The sequence below is a fragment of the Macaca fascicularis genome, chromosome 6, assembly GCF_037993035.2.
Source record: "Macaca fascicularis isolate 582-1 chromosome 6, T2T-MFA8v1.1".
In the NCBI taxonomy this organism is placed as follows: Eukaryota; Metazoa; Chordata; class Mammalia; order Primates; family Cercopithecidae; genus Macaca; species Macaca fascicularis.
In genome coordinates, this window is record NC_088380.1 from 134,846,797 (window position 1) to 134,865,334 (window position 18,538).

Sequence of the window (18,538 nt, forward strand, 5' to 3'; positions counted from 1 at the left end):
CTTGACCTATCATGCCTACAATTCTGTTAAGGGCAGAGTGATGTAGAGACGATAAACGCTCATGACCACGTCAGGACTTCTAAAGGTTCAGGCCACTTAGAAAATTTTCCTGATTGCCATTTATCTGGATGTGTTCCTACAATTCCATGACACAGCAGTAGTTCCAGGCCATGCTTAGAAAGGAGCTTTGTGTGGATATGTGAGCTCATTCTCCTACTAGTGATGGTAGTAAGATGAGTAGAAGGAGGAAGAAGAGCAGCTCACAGTTACTGAATGTGTGCTATCTGCTTGGGCCCTATGCTAATGGCGTTGCCTGTACTATCTCATTCAACCCTCTCAGCCACAGTGTAAGGAAAGATCATCCTAGGAAAGAAACCAGGTCTCAGAAAAGTTATGTAACTTGTCCACGGAGAAGGAATTGAAATTCAGGTCTGCTGAAAGTTTATTTCTTTTAACTAAAAGATAATACTGCTTGAGTGGGTGAACTGAATAATTGAATTGAATTGAACGATGTGAATAAAAATTCTCTGAAAAGGAATTTGGAGGAGAGACTTTATTCCAGTAATAATATGCAAACTGTGAAGATGCAGCTTTTGGTGTAACATGAAGGTGGTTTCAGAGCACAAAGAGAAGGTTCAGATTTGAAATAGCAAAAGGTCCTACTCAGGTTCCCAATGAGGACCAGTTTTGCAAATAAAGTATTCAAACTTGTTCTGACTGGTCAACACAATTGAGTCCTGATTGGTCAATACAACTGAGCCCTGATTGGCCAGGGTAGATGAGCTCAAAACCAGAAGTCAGCTGCTCCTTTCAAAGGGCCAGTAGGCATCATGTGTCCGGCCACAGTTTATCTTGGCACCTACAACGGAAACCGGTTTGGCTTGATTATAGTCAGGGAGGTGCATTTACATCTTTCTAAGAACACAAGGTACATGACCTTCACCCAGCCACAGCTGCCTGGTTCTGTTTTAACTCGCTTCAGTTAGTCTTGGGGAATCCATGGGTAATCCACGCTTTCTGTCGACCAGGGCATACAGGGAATTACATCTTGCCTGGAAATGATCTAGACATTTAATGAACACCCATCATTTAATTTAGCTTAGCAAAACATCTGACACAGAAAGGATACCTTATAGGTGCCAAAATAACCTGTGGCCAGAAACCCTGCTGCCATCAACCCTTTGAAAGAAGCATTTGACAGAGACTTCGGGTTTGGGAGTTGGAAACCAACCAATCAGAGCTCACCTGTCCCCCTGCCAATCAGGGCTCAGCTATTTTGACAAATCAGGACTCATCTGTGTCAACCAGTTAGAACTAAGCAATTTTGAATACTTCATTTGCATAAATGAATCTGATTGGGAACCTGGGCACGACCTTTGGCTATAAAATCTGAATCTTCGGTTTTCTGGAACACACCTTTGTTTTACACTGAAACTGTTATCTTCCCAGTTTGCAAACTATTCACTGGAATAAAGTCTCTTTTCTTCAAATTCCTTTTCAGAGAACTTTCTTCACATTGTATTTTAGGACTCCACTGCTCTGTACACTGAAATAATTTTAAAGGACATGGGATCAGAAACATGTACTTCCTGTTGATCAAGAAAACCATGGCTTTGTATCTATTTGAGAAAGCAAGCGTCTTAAAAAAAAAAAAGGAATCAATATTCAGGCTGGGATGAGATTGCAGACATGGTTGACACCCTTACTTCCTGTTGGGTGGCAGTGAATCTCCATCTTTTCTTCTCAAGAAGTTCCTCAAGTTTTTCCTTTACTTTTTAAAAGAAAAAACAAAAACAAAAAAACACAAAACACTACACTATATTCCAGCCTTTCCCAATGGACTTGTCTTTGTCTTTGAACAGCTTCCATAATCCCATTGACGTCCCAAAGGTGTGTGATTTACTCTTTCCAGTGTTTTAGAGCTTGGAAAAGAGTGGTTGTTTGAATAAATTGGGTATATTTTCTTGTGGACTATTGTAAATTAGGAGTACAAATGAGCCAACAATGGCATAGAAAGGAGTGAATGGATTACTGTCTTTTGAAGAGAAAGGATATGTTCACATTTCTAGTCTATTCTTGAAGAACGTATTTCTGAACTATTAAATTGAACCACATAAAATTGCCATTTTGTAGGTGAAACATGGCCAAATAACAGCAAATTCATATGCTTCAATGTGATATATGAATTACCTTGTTTCCTTAAATGTTTGTAAGACTCCAGTAGACTGATGTTCTATAATTTTTTGTTGTATTTCCCATCCTCAACCCCAAGTGTTTATTCTGTGAACCAGGAAGGCAATTAATGCAAAATAAAACCCTGGAGTATTTAAAAGAGAAAGACTGTATGAATTATGCTGTTTAGTATTCCTAGATAATGCAAAAAGGCAGATGTTTGAATTTAGTGTAACTAAACATTTTGTCCCTGAATTTTATTCAATGTTCACGCACAAAAATACCCAAATTTTATCTACTACAAGTAAGTAGCAAAAGCAAAAGGTACTAAACAGAGCTACATTTTTTAAAACTCCAAATTTAAATACAAGTAGAAAAAGAATTCATGTCAGCTAAAGACCAAATTATTGCTTATTAACTAACGCATGTGCCCAGTGGATTTGGTTTATGTGTCTGGGCTTATATCACACTTTACTTTCCTGCAAGATTTTCTATAACTTAGCCAGAGTAGTTTCTGGGGCAAATGGGACATTCATGGGAATGACAAAATAGTGTAGAAAATATCATTAGCAGTTCATTATGAGAAAGACAAATTCATCGTGATTGTGTCAGTGTTCACAGTAAGAAAATGTCAACAAAGCTACCAAAGGTACCTGAGACGTTTCCTCCTGGGAGTGTCTTGCAGTGGTCATTTCCTTCTATGTCATTATTCTCTGTAAACCCCTCATCAATTTTTGATCTTCTATGTAAGGCACCTAAAGGATGTGGATTCTCAAACTTCTTTAGGAGCAAGTTGAAGATAAACTAAATGTTGTTGCTCAACTCTCAAGGCTAGAGTCAAATTTGGTTCCAGGTAATTTCATATTACAGTGCTCATGCTGTACCAGTAATAGATGCCAGATGAAACTGAATACGCATGTTAAGTTTTAAAGGATGCCTTGAGGCAAATACTTTTCTTACTCCATGCAGCTAATTTCTGATTGGCAAAGAACAGCATTAAGATCAGTCACAATATTTCCTTGTTTACTTATTCCTTGGATAAAAAATTTAAGCACATAAATTCTTAAACCATGTATTAAATTAATCTCTAAGTGTCTTGGAAACATTTCTGTGCTTGTTTTAGCAGTGTATCAGAGAGAGTTCATGTTAAATACTTGTTAAATCTATCCACTTCTCCACTGAATAAAGTATACATCATTTTAAGAGATAAGGTTTGGATTATTTTTGAAGATGCCTTTTGGCCTGGGGTATGCTCACTATTACCTTAAATTAAAAACTTGAGTTCGGGAAATTTCTACCTTAAAGAAGTAAGATTCTCTAAAAGAACGTTTCACTTCCTCATGGATACTTTAAGGGGGCATTAGCATGAAGTGAAGAAATTCTTTGAAGTTTCTAGAAAGATGGGTCCCAGGAAGTTTAGAATTTATGCAGAAATGACTTTATGTCCTTCTATCTGAACGTAACTTCAAATCATAATCATCAGTTGAACACACGTTGACTTTGCTTCACAGATTTGCCAGCATTCCTTTATTTTCCTGTGTGTCTGGCTTTCTGTCTGTTACTTTAATACAGGTTCCCACAGGCAAAGCTCCCAGCCCCTCCCACAAATACAACAGGGGTTGTGGTCTCATAAAATTTTCAGCCAGAAAATTACCCCAAAATAAGCTTTATTGCAAGAAAAGTGTCATATTTGATACATAGACCTACAAAAACAAACAAAACCAAAAACCATAAGCTTTTCCTCACAAACTCTTGATTACAAATTTACACTGTTCCTTTTATTTTTTAGTTAAAAAAAAAAATAAAACCTCAAAACACTGGGTATGACTGGTTACTCGTCTTTGGTCAGCACAGGTTTGAGAGGAACAACCGGGAGTCTGCGTGTGCTTTGGCCATTTCACATATGAGGTTTGGTCACTGGTCCAGGGGAACAGGTTCTTGGGTTGAGAAGAATAATGGATACGTACTCTTAATAGCACGTCCTGGTACAATACCTTTTTAAATGACTAAAGCAAACTAAACATCAATTCATTGTACAAACATCTTTCATACACAATAGGCTATAAAACGAGGCATATGGTGTATAACTACAGTATTAATGAAAATTCTAAAAAAAAAAATGGGTTTAAAACAACAACAACAACAACATATATTCCTTGGCTGCACTGCATGATTTGTTTGCACATATGGCAATCCTGAAATAACTTGAACATAATAAATGCACCATTGTCTAAGACAGCACGAAACACTACAGAACGCCAGGTGTTCCCTTTCAAAGGAACGGCGGTTCTTCAGCTGCCTACAGTACCATGAGTACGCAGCGCACCCTGGGTAAGAATGAGGTGTTGTGGGTAGCACATGTGGTTCCTTGAGGTTATGAGAAGGAAATACAGTACGGTTTGGCCTGCAATGCTAATGGTCTCACAAGCAGTCAAGGTATTTTGCTACAGTGGTTGTGCTTCATCTTCTGTTGCCTGGTGTGTCTGGTGATGTGAAATGTTGTCACAAATGAGCTGCTTTGGCTTCGATCTACGTTATAAAGGATCTAATGACATTCATGTCTTTTAAATTATTGATTACACTGCCCATTCAGCTCTGTGTGGCTTTCTTTAAAATCATCAGGTGTGTATCAGCTGGATGACTGGCAGAAAACCAAAGGAAACATCTCTTGTATCTATTGGATTTTTAAAAAGCACCTCTAAAAGAAATAGCTCAAATTTATAAATCTAAAGAAAAACAAGTGAGTTTCCCTTTTTGTTTACATAGTTTGTTCATTTCTCCATATATTACTGCATTAAAAATAAATAAACATCTATATTTTTTTAATTAGCAACTATAGCAAAATACCCAAAGTGTTACAGACTGCTAACAGGAAAAAAAAAAAAAGCTCACATTATTTTTGTGCATTTAGTGCCATATGCTGATATCTTGAACATTTAGGTTTCTTTTAATATATTTTAAAATGAAGTTATATAAAAAATACAGTAACCACGGTTGCCTTTGTGCTCAAATCTTTGGCCATACCAGAGTCTAAATTATCCCTCCCTGTGAGGGTCAACATTCAAAGTCTAAGTCAGGGAGGAAAGAAACAGAGTTATTATTATTTTTCCTCTTTAAAATTAGTCCTTGACTTTTCAAATGCTTCTTGCAGACTGGCTGTGCTAGGATTTGAGCCTGGGCCCAAGTCTGTGAAGGGTTAATAGAGCTGAATCTGCAGCCTCATTCTGAGAGCCTCCCCAAGCTCCCCTAGGAGGTAGTCATCCTCATTGCTCTCTTCCAGTTTCTTAAGCTCCTTCTTCTTATAGAGAGGGACGCTAGTGATTTCCAGTGTGTACGTGCCAGGCATGAGCTTCTTCTTGGCCGTGTGCAAGTAGCTGAGCCCATTTCTTTGGTGGATGCGGAAGATGCCATCATCATTCCCTTGAGAGATGACATAACGGATGTGGTTGTTGAGGGGCTGGATGGCGGGCCTTAGCTCCAGGATGTGCTCCTTAGAGCCGAGGTGGGAGAGGTTGAACTTCATGTTGACGGGGCTGTCCATGTCGACACTCTCTAGGCTGATCTGTTCAACCTGGAGGAAGAACAGGAAATGATTTGGGACAAGCTTCTACAGCACAAGCAGAGGACTAGAAAGAGATCAGCTGCAGGGGTTTTGGTCACAAGGACAGGCTGTGGCTTCCCACTCCCGCTTTCTGCACTCTCCTTACCAGCAGTGGCTGTGAAAGGGCTATTGTACATTTTTGTCAGTTGGAAGAAAAGGCCAATTCCATCGAGAATGCCCTGTAAATCTTTATGACTTCTCACTCAGCCTTAATGAGGTAATTAAAGTTACAGGACTGGGCCTACAGAGTGTTCAAATTTCAAGATTTTTTGATGAGTTTATGAAATATTGTGCTAATTAATAATTTTCATAAAAGAAAGTTTAGGTAATGATTTTTCTTTTTTTTCTGAAGTCAAAATGAGAAGTACTGCTGTTGGGCATCAGCAGGGACTGCGCCCAGGGGAATCTTCTGGCTGAAGGCTGGGCTTTGATTTGTAAGGTAAGTGAATGATGAGTGAGTTTACTGGGAGCTATCAGAGGTATGCAGAGTGAGTGATCTGCAGAGTTCTCAGGGCTCCAGTTTGAACCAGCATCTTTGGTAAAAGCCAGTGGGGCAGGGCCCAGATAAACCAAGTCTGACTTTTGCTCAGAGGGTTGGGAGGGGTACAAATGATATTTAAGTAAGATAGGATAAAAACCACAGTGCTTTGATTGGGTACCTGCTAAGTAAGAGCTTGGCAATGGTGACCCAGAAGTGCCCATCAGTGTTCAGGCAGGATTATATCCTAGTACCCCAATGGGAAAGTTTATAAGCAGAACTTCTGGATTTGTAGTTTGGGAACTTGATGAATATCTCAACTGTCAAACTTAAACATCAGTTGGGTATCTTAGTCTACTTAAGGTAAATGTAACACTGGCTTATCTATTATTATAAAATAGCATCATAAACTTTTTGGCTAGAGAAGTCAGGTCATATAGACAAAGTTTCTGAGGCCCATAAAACTGAAGCAAGTTGTCCAATTCACACAGCCAGCTAGTTGTTGATTAGGTTTTTTGGTGGGGTAATTTCTCAGTCATATTAACTGCAAAGAGTGGTGAGTGATGACCTCATGCTGTCTCAGATCTTTGGGAAAATCATCAAGGCCTCTAGATATGAGATATTCATCATTGACAGGAACTGAACACGTGGGTTATATATGTCAGGCATTGTTCCAGGCAGTTCACGTGTTTCAATTCAATTAACCCTTCCATCAGCCTTCAGAGGTAAGTATTAGTCCCACTTTACAGGTGAAAAAACTGAGGCTGAGAGAAGTTAAATAAACACACCCTATGTAACAGAGGTAATCGATAGGGAGGGCCAGGGAATTATGTCCAAAACCAGGTAGTTTGCAGCCCACCCCTTTAAACACTGCCAAAATGCCATTAGGGAAAGGAAATATCAGCGGCAGGCAATTTCCAACTTCAGTTCCTTAAAAAATACAAGTGATTTGGAAGACAAAAGTTTTTAATGCAGGAACAGCTGTCTTATAAATAAATCAAAGAATATGAGACCTACTTGGTTTTCCTAGTGAAAATTAAAATCAGTCTTGTATGCTATGCATTTATAAAACAGAACTGAACAAATTAAAAATAATTTCATTTTTTGAATCATGCAAAAATAGCTCTTTCCCAGATGGACATACCCTCCCGCATAAATCAAAAACGACAACAAGAGAAAATGCTCTGAAACTGTGAATCTTAAACAGTTTTTTCCCCCAAGCTTTGTGTTTTGATCTAATAATTCAATCATTTTAATGTACTTGTCTTTTCCATACTGGGTCCATTAATTTATCCATTAAATTCAAGGTATGATTAACTGGAATGAGGCTGAAAACGACATGAACTGCACTGTTTATATGACTCCATATGGATAAAATTTTGTGGCAACACAAAGTGGGATGTACTCACAGCAGTGGGATCAGGTTCATGAATACTTCTCTTCTGCCTGCTGTCTTTCTTAGAATAGCCATTGATTTTGCACTCGTAGCATGCTTCTGGGGACAGAGCATTTTCCTCATCGACCTCTGTATCCAGTGACAGGTACTGCCCCTTGTTAAATCCCATTCCTGAGACACAGTGGCTATTTGCAAAAAGCAAAGTATTGTTAGATTTTATCACTGACTTTGACTATAGTTTTCCAGTGGTAGAGCAGATTCTTCAGCAACACGAAACCAAAAGAGCAAACTCTAAACTCATAAACATAAAACCCTAATACTCTTTGCAACTCTTTTTCTTTTAGAGACAAGGTCTTGCTCTGTTCCCCAAGCTGGAGTACAGTGGCACGATCTTGCTCACTGCAGCCTCGAACTTCTGGGCTCAAGAGCTCCTCCTGCCTCAGCCTCCAAATTAGCAGGGACAATAGGCACACACCACCACATCCAGCTAATTTTTTTTAATTTTAATGTTTTGTTGAGATAGGGTCTTGCTATGTTGCCCTGGCTGGTCTCCAACTTCTGCCTTCAAGCGATCCTCTTACCTCAGACTCCCAAAGTACTGGGATTACAGGGATTAGCGACCATCCCCTATAATTCGTTAACACACAATAGATAAATTTTTCCCTTATTTTGACACAGCAAAATTCTCCTGAGGGTGAGCCCCGGGCTTCCCCAATTTTCAGTCCTAATTAGACTGAAGTACTGAGCATAATTAACTCCAGAAGGTAAAAGCAAGGTATGAATTTCCAAAGAGAACACTAAGAGAGGTTCCATTGTTTCAGGGGCCTGAAGCCTGTATTTGCTGCTTGTAACAAAGCTCCCTGCTTTAAAAACTGAGATTTCTGAACTTGTATTTTGGTTATTTTGGTTAGTGAGTCAATGAATTGGCTCTAAATGACCTTTGTCTAGACCAAGCCTTTTGTTTTAAGTATTGTCATACACTATTGTTGGACAGACTTGGCCCATTCCTTTTAGTCCCTGCCTTGCACAATGCTCCTTTCAAAGAAGGCAACCTGGACTGACCTCTAAATGCCCATCTTCTTTGTCACTGAGCACCACGGCCTTCCTGGAAGGATGCAAATGGCCAGCACCTAGGCCACAGCCCTTGGAACTTGAGACTATGTGCCTAGTTGGAGGGAAGCCTGTCTTGTGGGCCGGGCCTGTGCTGAGTGGCACCACATCAAACTAGGCACCATCCTCTCTCTGTGCAACAGAAAATCCACCTGAGCAAAGAAAGGGACAAACTCCTTCCTCAGTGATCACTGTGCTAGCACCTTCCAGAAATTGTAGAAGAACCTGTGGCAAGGCCATTTCCACTTCTACCTCACAGCCCAGGTATCCATGGCAACATGTGAGCCGGATTTTTAAACGTCTGCTTGTCTCTGGCCTTGGGTCAGATTGAATCAATTCACGCCCTTAATAACAGGAGCAAAGAGTGATATTTACATACAAATTCAAGTTTTATGCTCATCGCAAAGGAAGTAATCCTATACCCTGAGCACAGTCCGTGTGTGCTTTCTTGCTGTTTATCTGCATACCCTAAGAGCTCTAATCAATGGTTCTGCGGCTTGGTTTTTAGACACTGTACTCTCCCCTGCAGTGGTGGGTGGCCTGAACTCACTCAGGAACCATGTGTTCCTCTGGGTGGTGAGGCTGAAGGCCGCCTTACCCTTGTCCCACTCGGTAGTATCCAGGGGGGCAGCCACAGAGGTAGCCTCCCTCCGTGTTGGAGCAGCCGTAATTGCAGGGGTTCTTGGAGGATGAGCACTCATTCACGTCGTGGCAGGCGCTGGAGAACTGGTCGAAGGAGAAACCTGAGGGGCAGGCGCACTTGTAACTCCCCAGGGTATTGTAGCAGGAAGCAGAGCCACAGGCATTGGGATTGGAGCATTCATTCTCATCTAGTGAAATGAAGAAAGAAACTCTTACACGGGGAAGCCGGCAAGAGCAAAATGTGAACAAGTCTGGAGTCTCAAGTGCCTGTGATTTTATGGCAGAAATAACTCTAACACGGTATTTTATTTTATTCTGACGACTGATTTGCAAAGCATATTAATGAAAATAATTCCCCTAAATTGTGGCTTTAAAAAACCCTTGCTTTGCTCTTTTCTGTTTGTACTGTTTCTAAATATGTCTGCAGCCCTTGGGGACAGATATTTGCAGTTTGCCTAGTGAATAACTCTTCTATTCTCTTAACAGAAGGTTACTTCAAAAGCCTATATCTCAGGCAAATCCTTAGAGATAGAGAGAAAATGAGTTGCCAGGGCATGTCGGTGGGGGAGAAATGGGAAACGACCGCTCTTGGATACCGTGTTTCTTTTGGAGGTGATGAGAATGTCCTGAAACTGGTAGTATCGATGACTGCGTACCTTTGTGAGAATCTACAAACCCATTTACCTGTACACTTTAAAAAGGAGAAGTTTATGATATATCAATTTTTTAAAATCCCTGTAAGTATTTGTATCCATTCCCCCAGCAATTCCCCAAACCTTCATTATATAGGAGGAGAAAGCATTAAAAAAAAATGCATAAACCCTAAATGAAAACAATGGAAATCAACACTATTTAATTAAATCAATTGAACTAACAACTAGTTCAGTTTAAAATGTCTGAGAACCCACTGGGTGCAGACTGCGCCTTCTGAGGCAGGTTTGCATCCAGCTATCAGCCAGCACATAGCTTTTACTCACTTAATGACTAACATTATACTATAAATACCTGGTAGCAGGATAATTATAGGTTATACTTTCAGTTGCTATTATCATTTTTACAAAATCAAAGTCTGATTATGCTTTCAACTTCGGAGATTATAATTTTGCCTTAACTGTCTGGTTGATATACAGCACGCGGCTTGACTTCTTTGGGCTTTTTTTATAATCCAAATTTCACCCTGGGAACAAATCACATCTGTTCCATGGAATTCTTTCAATTCTTGTGACTCCATGTGGAGCAAAGAGTGTGTGTTTACCTGATATATGACAAGCATATATTTCAGCCCACGTAGGGAAACAGGCCCATGTGCAAGTAGGCGTGCGCGGAGGGCACAGGACCTAGTGGGGAAGCGAGGGATCTGCAGCAGCTCAGTGAGATCTGGAGGATGCACACGGGCCCTCAGTGAACAGGCCTCCCAGACAGGAAATCAAACTTCGTTAAGTACAGGACAGAAGTTACTCAAAGGGTAGATGTTATTAGGTACATTTTTGTATCATGATTCTGATAGTCTCAGAATTAAAGGAGACCACTAAATGTAGGTTTCTTAATCACTGAATATAAAAGATGCTGATTATCTAATATGTGAAAATTCTTAGCCTTTAGGGCAGGGGAAGAATGCAGATACAATAAATAAATTTTCAGTAACTTGGCTACATATGATGTAACTGTAACTGCTATTTTATTTCTATATACAAGAGACTTGGAATTCTGCCACAAAGGCTCATCTGCTTTTATAATTAGATCTGACATTCCTATGCAGTGTTTCTCTCCTAACAGGAAATCTAAATTAGATTACAATTTAATAAAATGATCCTGCCATGAATATACCATTAGACATTGTGTTAGGAAGAAAAATTACCAGGCAAAAATAATTAACTGAATAAATTACACTTAAACATATCACTTACAAGAATATTTAAAAATATGTAACATTTTTGCAAGCACCATGATATCTCATATTTATATTCTATAAATGTGTATCATGATTAAAATTTATAGACTTAAATAAATATATTCCTGTCTGACACATAGTTTGTACTGATTCAAGCCTCACTAAAACATGTGTGAATTATTGTGAACAGGCTATAGAAGCAACTGGAAGTTACTAATACTAAAACACAAAGTCTTCATATTTGAAGACATAATTTTTCTTCATATGCAAATGTTAATATTTACATATTTCCAATTCTGAATAATTGTATTGGAATAACTCTAATGCTTATAAATAGTTGAGAATGTTCCCTACATCTGTACACTCTATCTACCAGAATGTTGTGAATTATCTGTGACAACTGGCAGGAAACTCCCTGAAGTGTTAGTTTGAATTGAAAACTTTTTTCAGCATTGACACCTTCAAAGAACTTTCATTCTTCTCCAACTGGTGGTAAGTTTAGTAACATAATAGGTTTACAATTTTGCTGGTTTAAACTATCTGATGCATTGACTAACAGTGTTGACCACTGACAAGCAGCCCTGAGGAAATCTGTCTGAAATGCTTCCTTCTGTATTCCCCCATCAATCACATGAATGGCTGAAGATATTCACACAAGTAGTGACAGATAAAAAATGTTTGTGGCTTTTTAATTTGCGTTTTGTACTAATTCTTTTTCTTTTGCTAACTTGTTGCTTTTATTAGTTTCCTGAAGGGGTATTTCACCCTATTTCTGCCATATATTTGAGTTAAAAATCCAATGGCATTACATGAATTCAAGGGAAGAAAGTCAGCAATTTTATCAGAGACAAGCTGGATTCCTCAGCGCTGCCCAGAAGAATCTAGAATCTGCTGAAATAAATCCCTGATGTGTCGTACCCAGGCACCTGCTGCATAGAGGTACCCATTTTAGTAGAACAAGCTTACAAATTAATACGTGCAATTAGGGATATCTGCTCATGTATTTTTAGTTTTAGACTCATCTTTGAAACCATTTATTCCTCTGCTCATGGAGTTTCTCCTGATTAGAAGGCAAACAGGCTTCTGGCTGGACTCCAGTGCGAGCTGCTCTGGGGGTGACTGCCTTATCAAAGTGCCCACCCCAGGATTTCATAAAGGGGAACTGGGATACACCACACCATCTTGATTTTAAGTCAGACTATTTTAAACAGAGCTTCTACATTTAGTAGAAACCTGTGCAGCTAGTTTTGTGCTACATGTTTAGAAACAAAAACTTCAGGAAACTGAAAAACTTTGAAATTAAATTGGCACTCCATGCATGTTCCTATTTCTCCTTACGTTCTCCTTAAAAAAAATTCTGTTTAAGCTGTCACAATATGAAATACTAGAGAATCATTCTTTTGGATTAAGGTCTATGGAATTAACCAAGAAGTCCATGGTATTTACTAAAGTGGTGGGCTTCATATTTTATAAATATCGCAATATAATAAAATTGTTTTATATAATTATTTTATTTATTTATTTAAATTTTACTTTAAGTTCCGGGATACATGTGCAGAATGTGCAAGTTGGTTACATAGCTGTAAGTGTGCCATGGTGCTGTGCTGCACCTATTGACCCATCCTCTAGGTTCCCACCCCTTGCCCCCCACCCCCTAAAAGGCCCCACCATGGTTTATTCCCTTCCTTTCCGTGTTTATGTGTTCTCACTGTTTAACTCCCACTTATGAGTGAGAACATGTGGTGTTTGGTTTTCTGTTCCTGTGTTAGTTTGCTGAGGATAATGGCTTCCAGATTCATCCATGTCGCTGCAAAGGACATACTCTCATTCCTTTTTATGGCTGCATAGTATTCCATGGTGTATATGTACCACATTTTCTTTATCCAGTCTATCATGGATGGGCATTTGAGTTGGTTCCAAGACTTTGCTATTGTAAATAGTGCTGCAATAGACATATATGTACATGTGTCTTCATAGTAGAATGATTTATATTCCTGTAGGTATATACCCAGTAATGGGATTGCTGGGTCAAATGGTATTTCTGGTTCTAGATCCTTGAGGAATCACCACACTGTCTTCAACAATGGTTGAACTAATTTCCATTCCCACCAACAGTATAAAAGTTTTCCTGTTTCTCCACAGCCTCACCATCATCTATTGTTTCTTGACTTTTTAATAATTGCCATTCTGACTGGCATGAGATGGTATCTCACTGTGGTTTTGATTTGCATTTCTCTAATAATCAGTGATGTTGAGCTTTTTTTCATATGTTTGTTGGCCGCATAAATGTCCTTTATTGAGAAGTGTCTGTTCATATCCTTTGCCCACTTTTTGATGGGGTTGTTTGTATTTTTCTCACAAATGTGTTTAAGTTCCTTGCAGATTCTGGATATTAGACCTGTGTCAGAAAGTTCCTTGCAGATTCTGGATATTAGACCTGTGTTAGATGGGTAGATTGCAAACATTTTCTTCCATTCTACAGGTTGCCTGTTCACTCTGATGATAGTTCTTTTGCTGTGTAGAAGCTCTTTAGTTCTTTGAAACCAATGAGAACAAACAGACAATGTACCAGAATCTCTGGGCCACAGCTAAAGCAGTGTTTAGGGGAAATTTATAGCACTAAAATGCCCACATCAGAAGGCTAGAAAGATCTCAAGTCGACACCCTAACATCATAATTAAAAGAGCTAGAGAAGCAAGAGCAAGCTAATCCAAAAGCTAACAGAAGACAAGAAATAACTGAGAGCAGAATTGAAAGATACAGAGACATGGAAAACCCTCCAAGAAAATCAATGAATCCAGGAGCTGGCTTTTTGAAAAAAATAACAAAATAGACCACTAGCCAGACTAATAAAGAACAGAGAAGAATCAAATAGACACAATAAAAAAAATGATAAAGGGGATATCACCACTGATCCCACTGAAATACAGACTACCATCAGAGAATACTATAAACATCTCTATGCAAATAAACTAGGAAATCTAGAAGAAATGGATAATTTCCTGGACACATACACCCTCTCAAGACTAAACCAGGAAGAAGTCAAATCCGCGAATAGGCCAATAACAAGTTCTAAATTTGAGGCAGTAATGAATAGCCTAACAACCAAAAAAAAGCTCAGGACCAGATGGATTCAAAGTATACAATAATGCTAAAGTAACCAAAACAGCATGGTACTGGTACCAAAGCAGACATATAGACCAATGGCACAGAACAGAGACCTCAGAAGTAAAACCACACATCTACAACCATCTGATCTTTGACAAACCTGACAAAAACAAACAATGGGGAAAGGATCTCCTATTCAGTAAATGATGCTGGGAAAGCTGGCTAGCCATATGCAAAAAACTAAAACTGGACTCCTTCCTTACACCTTATACAAAAATTAACTCAATATGGATTAAAGACTTAAAGTAAAACCCCAAACCATAAAAACTCTAGAAGAGGCAGGGCATGAGGCCGGGCTCATGCTTGTAATCCCAGCACTTTGGGAGGCTCCGGCGGGTGGATCACCTGAGGTCAGGAGTTCAAGACAAGCCTGGCCAACGTGGTGAAACCCCGTCTCTACTAAAAATACAAAAAATTAGCCGGGAATTGTGGCAGACTCCTGTAATCCCAGCTACTCAGGAGGCTGAGGCAGGAAAATCACTTGAACCCCGGGAGGTGGAGGCTGTAGTGAGCTGAGATCATGCCACTGCACTTCAGCCTGGGCAACAGGGCGAGATTCCGTCTTAAAAAAAAAAAAAAAAAAATTCCCAGAAGAAAACCTTGGCAATACCATTCAGGACATAGGCATGGGCAAAGACTTCATGATGAAAACATCAAAAGCAATTGCAATAAAGCCAAAATTGACAACTGGGATCTAATTAAATTAAAGAGCTTCTGCACAGCAAAATAAACTATCATCAGAGTGAATAGGCAACCTATAGAATGTTTTACATTATTTTAATAGCTATGTAAAAAATATTGTTCCTGATATTCTAAAGACTTTGCCTTTGTTTATGAATCAATAAATCTGGGGATAAGGAGTTCTGCAACATTCTTTTTTCTATGAAGAGGAAAAAAAGTGAATTAAATTTATCAAGTTATTTTGATTGACTGCCTAACTGGTAATTTTAATAATTTTTTGAAACTGTCTTGTCTTTAACTTTTGATCACTTACTGGTTTCTGCATTTCCTCCTATGAGTGTATATTCGTGGTGTGGTAAAGTGTCTGTCTTTGACCTGGCATGATTTTCTCTCCATTGAAATTTATCTTGTTTTGTTCTTAATTCACTAAGCTGTCATTAGAAATTTCTTTTGAGAAGACCACAAATGATACAATAAGACTAATTTATCTAGTGGATCACAATAATTCAATATGTGAATAACCTGGGAAGTAATTTGAATTACTACACAGAAACAGGAAGCACCCTGGTATTTCTCTGAAGGACCCCAGTGCCCCTTTCTGCTCGGTTATGGCAGCATCTAGCGTCAAAATGTGTTGGTTGGAGGGTCTGTGAAGGGCATTCAAATGGAGCAAAGAAATTAGGCATATGCTAAGTAAGTCAGCTGGCTATTCAAGTAGAGAATAATGTTCTCTTTGATCAATCGCTCCTTAAAAGGAGAATTTCAGTGACTATTATCAATGCAAGGAACAGAGCTGAGAGCCCATGTATTTTATTTTACAAACACTTCTGTCTAGAGTTGCCAACAGCATTTGCTATAAGTAGGTACTTTTTTGACCTTAAAACACTTCCCATCCTTTATTAAATCTATGTGACAGGAGAGCACACAAGGACTGTCCTCATTAAGTTGACGTGAATTCCTTTAGATTCGTATGAGGGGAATGGATGGGAAATCTAAAGATATCAAATTACAGACAAAAAAGTGGCTGACCTTGGCAAACAAAGATGGTGATTCTTAACATCATCTTCAGAAACTTAAAATTAGCAGAAATTTAAAATGAAGAAACCTCTAGTTAACGTTTATGTACTTAAAAACAAACTTTTTATTGTGGATATTTTCAAACATACACACTAGCAGAATGAGTCCCCATGCATCAGTCTCAAGGCCTGGTTTTAAAGTCTAAAATTCAAAGGCTATACTGAAACCTCAACCCTCACAATTTGTTCATCTTATTCAGAGATACTTTCAGGAAGAAAAGTGCACTCACCGACACACTGATTCCACTGGTAGTGCTGGATGTAGCCTTGGGGGCAGCCACATCTGTAGCCACCCAGGATGTTCTGGCAGCCGTGTTGGCACCTGTGGTTCCCATCACATTCATCAACATCTGCAAAAACAAGCCCGGCAAAACGTTCATGTCACTTTCTTCTACTATTTTTAAATGCACTCCAAACGAAACCTGGGGTAACTGTTATCATGGGAACAAACACACAAGACGTGACACACAGAGAGTCTGTCATTTTTCCAGGTCACATGATTATTAGTCAGTGGTGGTGCGAGGAAGAGTTCTGAGATAAGAGACCACCTCATTCTTCTGCTCTCCACCACACCACGGCACGTCAGTGCTCTAAGTAACATCTCAATTTCAGCAAGTCAACCACAGCCACCACAAATGTTGTGCTTTTTGAACTAATTAACTGCATATGGTATGATTTATTTGGTAAATCATATATATATAAATATATTTGCATTGCATGTTTCAGTAAGTTTGAAAGTAACTGAGATATAATCCTCATTTTGGGGAGGATAGAAGCATTACAGAGATACCTAAAAAGTATAATTCTATTGCACGTAAAAATTTTTATTACCATTCAAGATTAATTAGATGCAAATCCCTCTTAAGTATTTAAATGTGTTATTTTTAGACAAGATGTGGTGTATTATACATGTGGAATAATTTCTTTGTTTATTTATGCATGCTCTTTTGGAATGACAACCGAATCTTTGAAATCTATCCATAAAGAGTAAAACAAAATTGGCATGTCTGAGGTGTGTAACAAATTTACATGGATAATTAATAAGTGGTATCTTATGGGGATGGTCACAGGCTGAACTTGCATGTGGCAAACAGCTGTAGGTTCAGAATACTTTCAATGTGTCAATGATTTGAAAGATAAAATATTAAAATTGACATTTTAAACATTGAATTTTTCTTTGCTGAAAATGAGATACATATAAAAGTCCCACAAGACTTATAGAGAGCAAATTAAATACTTTAAATATACTTCTAGAGATCCAAATCATATATTTCTAAGAATAGTTAATGTTAAAAGGGTGATTAAAATCAAGAAAACTATAAATTGCAATACGATCTAAGAATGTAAGGGAAATAAATATAGTCTCATAATCCTGGCATGGGTGTTTTATAAGACACTAATCCTAATGCATTTTTCTTGTCATACACTAGTACTTGCAATATAAATAGTGAAGAACTATATGAAATTTTCTTAACTGCAAGCATGTTCTTATTTTGTTCCCACTTAAATGTTCCCTTGGATTTTACAGGAAATAGCTATTGCAGAGGAGACCAAGGTCCACTGTAGGAAAGTGAAGGAGTGAAGCAGGAGCTTGAGCCATAAAAAATAGAAACAGCCATCATTTCACCCTAGCATGTTCACTACATTTGTTCAATTCTCTATGATGACAGATTCTTTTGATATTTAATTCTTATACATTTAAGAATCATGGAACAAAGGTCAACTATTTTTTTTTTCTGGTATGCTTGTATACTACTGCAAACCATATTATGCACAGAATTCTTTTTCAACTCAATTCTTTATCAGATCTATGAGTAGTCAACAGTTACTTTAAAAGTCAATTCGTAATCACAGAATTTTTGTTTCACTGCATCTAAGTTTCCCTCTGTCTCCAAAGTGACACATAGAAATTTATGACCAGGAATCAGTTGCTGGGTCCTATTTTGTTCAATACTATTTTTTTTCTTTTTTTTTGAGATTATCCCAATTTCTCATTGAGTGTCTTGGAAGTTAAAAATATATATGGTTTACTGTTACTAGACTAAGAATTTTTGAGCAAATCAACTAACCTTCACAGTTCAGTCCGGTGGCATCAAGGGAGAACCCTCTTTGGCATTCGCAGCTGAAACTGCCTGGAGTGTTTTGACAGATTCCCTTCGCTCCACAAAGCGAAGGCTGAGACCCACATTCGTTGTTGTCTGGCAAAGCATCAAGAAGCAGAGCGTCAAACTTTCCAATTATGACATGTCTTAAATTTCATGTGAAGTAAAAAGCAATATATGAAAACCTAAGTTTCATGATGTGAAAATGGCATTTTAGGAAA

At 38.5% G+C, this 18,538-nt stretch overlaps 1 protein-coding gene across 1 annotated transcript in view; it reads right to left on the bottom strand.

Moving 5' to 3' along the window:
• Positions 1-3,822: 3,822 nt before the first annotated feature.
• FBN2 (fibrillin 2) overlaps positions 3,823-18,538 on the bottom strand; it is a 269,644-nt gene continuing 254,928 nt past the window's right edge. Inside the window, exons 61-65 of the mRNA XM_005557677.4 lie at positions 18,285-18,413; positions 16,446-16,565; positions 9,356-9,587; positions 7,661-7,832; positions 3,823-5,743 (exon numbers count right to left, since the gene is read on the bottom strand). Of these exons, the coding sequence (XP_005557734.3) occupies positions 5,369-5,743; positions 7,661-7,832; positions 9,356-9,587; positions 16,446-16,565; positions 18,285-18,413 (1,028 nt within the window). The 3' untranslated portion in view covers positions 3,823-5,368. The remainder of the gene's footprint in view (positions 5,744-7,660; positions 7,833-9,355; positions 9,588-16,445; positions 16,566-18,284; positions 18,414-18,538) is intronic.